At 35.7% G+C, this 9,922-nt stretch overlaps 1 protein-coding gene across 1 annotated transcript; it reads left to right on the forward strand.

Annotated features, from left to right (window-relative positions):
* The first annotated feature begins 1,151 nt into the window (after window positions 1-1,151).
* LOC137400009 (glutathione S-transferase 1-like) lies at window positions 1,152-9,880 on the forward strand. The gene is made up of 6 exons (XM_068086297.1): window positions 1,152-1,368; window positions 2,198-2,249; window positions 6,544-6,679; window positions 7,278-7,370; window positions 7,677-7,912; window positions 9,368-9,880. Exons 1-6 carry the CDS (start codon window positions 1,307-1,309, stop codon window positions 9,536-9,538), a joined length of 750 nt encoding a protein of 249 aa, XP_067942398.1. The 5' UTR covers window positions 1,152-1,306; the 3' UTR covers window positions 9,539-9,880.
* The last annotated feature ends 42 nt before the right edge of the window (window positions 9,881-9,922 follow it).

Consider the following 9,922-nt stretch of genomic DNA (forward strand, 5'->3'; position numbering starts at 1 on the left):
TTAACATACATTTGAAATGTCTTTATTTGAAAATTTATTTAGTTTTAAAGTTTAAAGCTTTGACATTTCACAATGTATTATGTTTAAACATGTCCACTTTTAAACATATTTACGATTTTTAAATTCAAACTATTTTTATTCATTGCAAAATGCACAATTAAAGATGTATAGTCATTTCCGACAAGCAAATAAAACTATTAAAAAAAACATCATGAATTTGCTAAAAAGACTATATAGCACTTTTTTAGACTGTGATTTTATTATGTACCTGAGAACATGGCACAGCAAACTTATATGCTTAACATTTTAATGCCTAAGTCTAGTGATTCATAGAAAAAAACACTACGCTCATAAATTTTTAATCAGCTTCTCAAAGTTACTATCACCAATATATTTAGATCAAAAACAGAATACGACAGTCTAAAACAATTATGCTTCCCATCACAAAACTTTTAGCTGTTCAAGGTGAAATGTCTTGTTTTTATCCTGTCATCAACTTACATTTCACACTTTTAAGTTTTTAGGGATGCTATCAGTTTTGTTTTTTTACTCTCCATATACGCTGCTGTTACATTTTCAATTAATGCTGTGTCGTAAACCTGCTTGTTTCCATATGCTTTTTGGCAAATGTTATTGTACAATATGAATGTAAGAGTGACTTGTTTTTTGTATGCCATTTATTTTTTTAACTTTTTTGTTTTTCCTAAAACAACTTTTGGTTTTCTGCTTCTTTCTATCTTGTTCATATTATCATGTTCAGCGCTTTCACTCATAGCTACAAAATACATATTAAACAACTTTGCCTAAATTATCGGGGTTGTCGTACCATACAAAATTGGTACCTCAAACAAAACAGCTCGCGCAATACGGGCTACTTGGGCGGAGCTAAGCACGTCTTGGGCGGAACTAGTTGCACTCTGCGTACTTCTGACGTTTCCTCAAATCGATAAAAATGTAGATTATCGCTTACGCTGTTAGCGGTTCACAGCCTGCCCACTTAGCCTATGAGTTGAGCTAAACTTGTGCACAACTACGGGTGATACGAGGATGGAAAAACGTGTGCGGTAGAAAGATATGTGTGTACTATTACATATACTTGTACGTAGCTCATTTTTCGAGCTCCGTTCGACTTTACTCGCCCGTATTGCCGCTGCACCTGTGGGTTGTACTCGTAGGACTCTAGAAGACTGAGTTTTCTTTCACGCAATCGCTGCGGATCTGTACTAACTAAACATTCACCATTTTATCAGTTCTTTTCCTTGTACGATCCATTCTTCCTTCAATATAAAGTGCCAACGTTAGAAACATGCCTAGAACCAAAAGAAAAGCCGCAAGCTCTTCTAAGAGACAACCATCTGCAAAACAAAGGTTCGGTATTATTTCAGATCGTTTTGCACGTTATTTTCCAAGGACTACTAACTAGCCGCTTGCAATTACCGTTTTTTTATGAAATTGCTTCTACTTTGGCTCCAATCATGGTTTCTTTAAACATTGGTGATTTTACTTCCAACAAGTTTTTTTAATGTACTGAATCCTTTCAGAAGCAATATTACTTTAGGGTTTTCACAAAAGCCGATACCTCTGCTAGATTTATATATGACCCACTATTCTGTGAGCTTATTATTTTAGCAAAGACATGGTTGTTTTAAAGACACGCTGTCAAGTTGCTAGGAAGACAAAACTATTTTGTTCGCTTCAAGGAGGTGGTCAGGGTGGCCTACCACTGATGACAATTTTCGTTTAGATGTTGCTCATTGCTGATTCTGTTAAGGTTATGATTTTTGCATCATTTGCTTCAAAACAATTCGAGCTTTCAGATTGGCCAATTTTTAAAAACATCAGAACATGTATTATCATTATAGTTATCTCAATCATGACCAGAAACAAAAAATTACTTTTTGCTATATTTTCTTTAGGCTACATGTTGATCATTTAGTGTTTGCAGGATAAAGTGAATTACCAGCAAGGTTTTAACTAATTGAAAGAGACTTGCTAGTGTAAGCTTGCTTTTTGGTGATGCTCATGGTATTTAACAATCTAAAAACTATTTTCGGTAGCCTAGTGCAAATGACGAAATAGCCTACACCAAAGACCCATTGGCCACACAATAGTAGGCTATAACGAGGAGCACTAAGGACTGGTTGTAAGTTTCACTGATAAAACCATTGTTTTATAACTAAAATACTATTTTATGCAGGAAAGAAGGAAAATCAGATACCAAAGCTGAGATCCCGGATGCTTCTGTCAAGGTACTTGTTATATTTCACATATCAACCACCATGTTTGTCTGCAAATAAAGCCTAGTGATATCTGAAAAGGAAGCTTATCATCATTTCGTATTCTTTGTAGTCTCACACAGCGTACACTTAACAATGGAACAACTAGCTTTCCGCTTCCTTAATCCATTAGTTTTCAATCGTCATGTAAGGCTTTGCTATAGTAAAATTAGTAAGGCTTCCATAATTTAAATCTGAAACCCAGGCTTGTTATTTTAAATTAACAGTCATCTTAGTTACATCTTTATCACATTAGTCACCATTTTTCATGCTTAAACAGCTGTGCCAAGAAATCACAAACAGGCAAAGTGCCAAATAGTAGTTTTCCAAGGCACATATTGGGCCTTGCTCACTGTTTGAGATTCGCTAAGGTTCAAATATCGTGGAGCTTCAATGTTTTAAATAATGCTTCATGTAAACCTTAATATTTTTGTTCGGACTTATAAATCAACTTTTGATTTGTCGAAGTTCTGGCTGCAAAGGTTTTGGAATTTTTATTCAAGGGAAAGGAGCTAGACACACTATTGTTAATAAATCACAAATACATGTATGAGTGTTTTTATCTGCATATTAAACAGATGTCAAATCCCAACAACTGATCATAATTTATGCTTATCACTTATAAGTATTTATAAAGGAGTTGTATGTCTTGGACTTTGGAGGAACTCAAATGTGTTGCCATATGTTCTTGTATATTAGCTCCAACGTATGACGACCTTAGCAGATCTTGGAGGGAGTTCCCTTTCTATATTAAAGTAGTCATACCTCGACATACGAGCTTCATGCGTTCTGGTACTGAGTTTGTATGTTAATATGCTTTTAGCTTGATACAATATTTCCTATGTAAGATAACTACATGTAAATACAAATTATTTTGTTCCCATACTATGAAAAACCAACTAAAACAATATATTATGATAAAAAGCATGTTTTTAATTGTTGTAATTCAGAACCTACACTCACAAAGCGAAAAAAATTATTTATTTAGTGGTTATGGTCTACAATAAAATGTAACATTACTATGTACAGCACTGTATGGAGTTCTTACCTTGGAGACAGGCGTAGTGGCTGACAGCGTTGTTAGAGAGACTTTACAGCAATTTGTTCGGTAAACTAGACTTCTGTGATGCTACGTATTAAAACACAAACTTTGAATATAAGTTAACTGAAATTTGCTTACTAAACACACACTAAAAGCTGTTTTGATCTTTTAGTAATCTTAACTTTAATTTTGTCGTCTTAATGTTTTATTATTTGTTTCCGGTTCGCGCCTTTTTGCCTCGCTTTTATGATTCTAGCTGGCCTTACTGATACTTTTTTCAACCTGATTTGCCGAGAAAGATTAAGTGATGCTGTTCTTGATAGCCTCTTGCATGCCTGGCCATTGACTGCCCATCGAGAGCCAGCTCGTATGCTCATATCTCAAAGATCTCTCATATCTTGATTTTCTCGTATGTTGGGGCATTGGAATGTCGAGGTATCACTGTATACGCAAAAATTCCCCTAGCGGAAAAACCATGTTCTGGAAAACTTAATACTGCCATTTGCTGGTTTTTGTTCTGTTAGTGGTGCAATCGATTTCTTAGTAGTTAACTATTTACACAGTGTTGTGTTTCCATACAACTCATGCGTCTGATCAATGGACACAGTCAAATACCTAAAATAATAAAAGCTACTATAATGCAGCTGTTTCAGCAAACCAAATGCATATTTTGCGGCATAACAAAGCCAAACAACATCATGTAGGCTGTGTGTATAGAACACACTGCTCTTTTCATTGCCATTGTTCTGTAATAATGTTTAAAAATCGATTCCTTGGTATTGTGTATATTGGCATATCCAATGTTGAAAACATCACTGAAGTTGCTGAAATCTTTTTGCGCTCTGCAGCATTAGCTTTCGAACTTCTTATGATGGAATGTGGTTTTATATGCACCAACTTATCATTCTTGGTAGCTTAATAATGGAATATTGACACTGGAATTTCTTTAATTGTGCTGGCAATTCGATCGTGTGCATTCAATGTTTACAAAGCGGTCAGTTGTGAGGATGATGCCATGTAGCAATCTTCAAATCTAAATGTCCATAATCCTTTGCAGCTTGCGGAAAATATTACACTAGGACGGAGGTTTGTACCGCTGCTATCAACCTTCGATCTCGTACAGAGCCTTTGTGTTTTGCCCTCTACTCGTTTGGCATCTTGCTCTGCTTTATGATCCATTTTTTTATACTGCTCCTTTAAAAAAAGCAAAACTAGAGATGGAATCTAAAATGTAAATGCATGACCTTACCTTTGGACAGTAGCACACTCCATTAACAATAAAATATATCACAAGACAACTTTGGTTAGTGTCACATATTTTTCTGCAGGTTACTATAAAGCCTTTATTTGTACGCCATTGCTCTCTATTTTTCAACCTTCCCCTAAGAATGGCGCTTTATTAGCAGTGACGTTCAAATGAATGGTGGCGTTGTATTTTTTCAACATCTCGTTAGAATATTGAGAAGATGAATTTAATCTTTCACGAGTCACCTTGTCACCTATATTTTGCACTCTCCTTTAGGTGGTGCGACATAAACCTTTTTGTATCAAAAAAATTCGCTAACTTACCTCCAACTTGCCAAATATCTCTAAATCAAAATGTATGTAGAAACTAATGCATGTCTCTGCCAGTTGAGATCTATTGTTTGCAATTAACCTACGATGATCTTATAGCCTGCGTTGTATTTTGTAGGAGCTTTTAAGTTTTTTATTTCATTCTAAATTTGAAGGCCAATTTTCATTTTATAACTATATTAAACAAGATTGCATAAAAGCCTATAGCACTTAAAGGTATGTTTGCTACAGTTTGCAACCAAAACTGGCTTTTTATGCGCAATCGAAGAGAAGTTCCATTGTAAGCCGAGTTCAGATTACCGCACTGATGCCATCATGTAATATGCTATAAATCTGCAAATTTATAAGTTATATAAAAATCTATCAAATGTTACAAATATATATTCAAGAACAAGTGTCATAAACAAACCATGTTCATAATACATTCGGAAACAAAAATTAACATTTTTAAAACGAAAAGATTACCATTGTTTGCTCGTCCAGTTGAAAGCCTTCATTTGAATACATTTCATATTCTTCTGGCTGTCCTATACCTTCCATAGTGTCTACTGACCTCAACTTTTCTGCACAGCTGAGCTAGTCGATATTAGCATCCAAAAAATTTATAGCAGGGCAAAACTTTTACGCAATGCACTTTAGAATATTGTACATGTATACACTTTTCATGCGAATAAAGAGTAAATGTGTGTAATCAAAATAACCTCAGAATTTTAGTCTCAAAATATGTAGTAGCACAAATTCCATTGTAAATGCGAAACATTTTTCACATGCATCAAAGCACAAAACCGCATTAAATAATGAACTATTATTAGCCTGATACAGTTACTAATCATTTCTTTGGTGTTGCATTCAAAGTTGTAATGATAAAAACCTTAAAGACTAAAGAGTTTAGAAAACGGACTTCAATACGGACAAAAACAATGAATGAATTATTTGTTATCGATGTAATCGAATCATTATTAACTAGTATGGTTTTGTGGACAATTTTCTATTGATCACTCGCTATTATGGGTTCGTAAAGATCAAGGATTGTCAAAGTGGCGGTCAAATGGAGGTGACCTTCAATTAGAGGGTGGCGCTTTGTTTTTTAATCCTTCTCTCAGGGTGTTGCTCAAACAGAGGTGGAGTTCAATTAGAGGTTTTACGGTATACTGTAGGAGGTTTACGTTCAACTCATTTCAACTTACATGATATGAACTGATTGTGTACAAACTCCACCAATAATTTTGAAAGCATCATTGCTGGCTTCTTCAACAATCTTCAACCTAGTATCGCTCTTTTGAGCTTTTAAATGCTATTTGTTAAAACATTTATTTGATTTTCGTGGCCCACTGTTGCCCTTTTTTTCTTTTGTTTCTTGTATGGCATAATTTGGAACATATTTCTGTTTGAAATGACTTTATTGCCAATAAAGTAGTATGCGTGTATATACAGCTCTATGTATGTACGTTATAGGAGTGTCTACTGTACCTAGGCAGTTTTAATTCAGTGTCAGGGATTTTTTAAAATAAGAGATAGTGGTGCATCTTTATCAGTCTCAAATTGCACCAGCTTGAATGCTAATGCTTTAACTGTTTTATAGTTCTCTGTTAGTTTAATTTACTTACAAAAATTATTCATTTATGCAGTATTGCAAAATGGTCTTTTCAGGCAGCCGTGAAGGACAAGCTGTTGTACTTTGACGTGTATGCGAGAGCAGAGCCAACTAGAATGCTTTATGGCATCGCTGGCAAAGAGTATGAGGACCAGAGGATCAAGCAGATGGAGTGGCCAGCCATTAAAGCAGGTTGACGCTTTTCTCCTTATCACCTCCCCTTCCCATACCATCTCTTCCTCCTTTACCCTACCTTCAGCTTCCTTCTGTTTTCTTTGTTTCATCCTCAAGTTTCACATTCTTTTATGCCTTACTAGCCCATAGTCAGTCTAGTGTGTGAGAGATTGTCATGTGGGCCAATGAAGCACACAGAATAAGTATGTGTACAATAATTCTAAAATTTTCAAAGGGAAATGATTGGCGCCCGTGGCAGCGTGCCGTGCAGTGAAGCTGAATATCACAGGTTCAAGTTCTGTACAATGTAATATTTTTCTTTGAACCTCCAACCATGGTTTTGAACAAATGGCCGCGACGGGTTTTTTACATTCATTTTCACCTGTTCGTTTCTTGTTGCTTAGTACTTTTCTGTTTTTTCATTCTTTTTTCTCTTTTGTCTGAACTTTCTCACACTCTGTTTTCTCCTGTCATCATCTGGCAGTGCTGAACGTTGCCATGATAAAAAGTTAATTTTAACAAACCTGTTTGCATTCATAACTTTTATCTTGTTATTGAGAAGGCTCAGTTTGTATTTAACTCATATTCATTCTATTTCATTTCCGTAACTTTTTAGAACAACCATTGGGTCAGATGCCTGTCTTTGAGTGTCAACACGGAACTCTGGTTATGTCCAACACCATTGCTAGATATGTTGCTAGGGAACTGGGTAACTATATAATTTCCAGCCCTGGTAAATACGTAATGATTGGCTGTACAGGCCAACGTTGCAAACAGTTCTATCTAGTTTCTGTTCAGTCTAACTGCTATCTTAGTCCAAAACATGTTAGTGCTATGTTTGTTGTTACAGCATTCCTTGAATATCGAATTGTATATATTTTATTTATTATTGTCTGATAGATAGATCTCTCTGAGTTACATGATTCTGCGTTCTCAGCCTCTCATCTGTTTCCTTGTCAGCTCTACTTTCAACATTTTCATTATTGCAGACAACCTAGTTTTTACTCATTTGCAGGATTGGCTGGGAGCAGCTCCTGGGAGGAGGCCCTCAATGATATGGTGGTTGAAACGTGTTTCAGCTGCGCCGATGGCATCTCTGAGAAAATCTATGCCTGGAAGATGTTTCGCCAACCTCAGCCTGACAATTCGGAGAAGCTTATCGAGGAAATCCGAGAAAAGATTACTAAATCACTTAAATTTATAGAAGCTTTGGCCGATAAGAGAGGCAAAAAGTTTATCGTGTCGGACAAGGTATTTGCTTTTGTGAAGAGTTGTTAGTCAAAGTTGATCGCTTGTGACAGCTAAGGATTCTGTCTGCAGTGAGGTTTTCTCTGGCCTTTTGTTTGTTAGTAGCTCAAGGCATCAGTCTAGCTTTCGTAGTGGTGATGGGTAGTGGCTTTCACTACTTATACAAGAGTTAGGATGCAAAAAAAATCTTGCTTTTTGATTTGATGGGTTACTTGTCTATAATTTATGACCATAGTCACTTACAATTATTTGAAAACAAAAAAACTTGTGAAGGTTTTTGTATATACATCTCAATGTTTGTTTTTTGTTGGTTTGTCATCCATGTGTCCACTTATAGCCTAAGGTTAAGGAATGAAAAATCGGCTACATTGAGGGTTTGATCTCAAAACCACCAGGCCTGCAGACCAGTAACTAGTCCTCTACACTACTTTGTCTAACTGACCATAGTGAAGAATGATTGTGATGGCATACATTACATCAGTTGAAATATTCATGCTTAAAGCCCTTGTGTTTATTAACTGGCACGTTTGATTGTTATGCGTTTGATTGTTATGCGTAACTTAATGATTATTAAGCTGGCTTCAAACACGGCTATCGTTTTAGTGAAGATTTAAACTACTAATTTTTGACGTAAGTTACTCAGATTCATTCGGTAATTATTTTATTACTTGTGCAATGCCATTGCGTGGGCATTCAGCTAGTATATACATAAATCTCAGTGTTTGTTGATGTGTCGTTCCTGTGCCCAGTTACAGCGATAAAGTTATAGGAATGAAAAATCTGCTTCCCAGTGGATTTGAACTTTCAACTTACAGTTATGCCGATAGACTATCCATTAAATTACATGCCCAACTGACATTGCGATGTAATAATTGTCCACGTACTTGCGCACCTGCCAATCTTTAATGCTGATTGGTTAAAATAGCAGGCTTCAACTAACATGCTTGACAATCATGATTGCATGAGAGGTCATGAGGCAATCGTTTTTCCTAACACTGGCTTCAGAGGGACAAACCTGGCTCTTATTATAGTAAAAATTTAGACTAGCTTAAGTTCCTCAAGTTCATTGGGTAAAGAAACTTAGCCAATTAAAAATGGATTTTCTATGCAAAACCTTTATTACCCGTTGAATGCCGGGCATTCAGCTAGTAATGAATAATTCTAGGATGGATGGTTCTAATCGCATTTGTGAATTGCCTTTGCTAAACCTGTTAAACAATTACTTTGAAGCTCATGTCAGAAGGAATTTTATTGTTATCCACCTATAAAATATCCCTCTCCGCCTAGCTGTGCATGCTTACGTTATAAGGACAATATGATAAAATAATTGAGAGACTGGCATTGTACCATTAAAGATAAAGTTGTTTTCTCATTGCATATCGGTGTTATAGTTGGGCAACTACTAGATGATGAGCATTAGCGGGTAAGAGAATTGATGTTTTTCTTTTTAAATTGTAGATAAATTTGGCAGATGTTTGGCTCTACAATATGCTGCAATTTGGCCGTCCTGCTTTCCCTGATCTCATGTCCTTGACTCCTTGGGTAAAACGTTTTGTTGAGAGGATGGAGGCTGATGACAAGATGAAAAAGTATCTGGCTTCTCGACCAGCTTCTGAATTTGGAATATAATTACGAACATATTGCATGAGCTGCTTGTTGGGTAATGCCAGTGTTGACATTCCCTCTAAGAAAATCCTTTGCTATAGTGTTCTTTTATATTTTATTCTGTATGAGTTTTCACAATCCTCTAGCCCGGTTTGATTATGAGCTAAATCAAAGACATTAACTGCTTGCTTCTACTTTAGATGTTTTATGCATATATGTGGCATATTATAATACATAGCCTTATGTATATGGTATATGAATAATTATGTTAATAGCACACAATTACAGTTTATGCACTGCTATCACGCTGCTGATAGTCTTTGATATGCTCGGTCATCAACTCTATAATAAAACTGAATAATTGTTGGCCATTGTTTAAAACTGGCAAAGCTAACAGAGTCATTGATA

Source organism: Watersipora subatra, chromosome 7 (assembly GCF_963576615.1).
Source record: "Watersipora subatra chromosome 7, tzWatSuba1.1, whole genome shotgun sequence".
In the NCBI taxonomy this organism is placed as follows: Eukaryota; Metazoa; Bryozoa; class Gymnolaemata; order Cheilostomatida; family Watersiporidae; genus Watersipora; species Watersipora subatra.

Excerpts from the sequence above, each read along its gene's own strand:
- LOC137400009 (XM_068086297.1), top strand. The coding sequence starts at position 1,307 with ATGCCTAGAACCAAAAGAAAAGCCGCAAGCTCTTCTAAGAGACAACCA. Across the intron at positions 2,250-6,543 it reads TCCCGGATGCTTCTGTCAAG|GCAGCCGTGAAGGACAAGCT; the intron begins GTACTTGTTATA and ends TGGTCTTTTCAG. Across the intron at positions 7,913-9,367 it reads AGTTTATCGTGTCGGACAAG|ATAAATTTGGCAGATGTTTG; the intron begins GTATTTGCTTTT and ends TTTAAATTGTAG.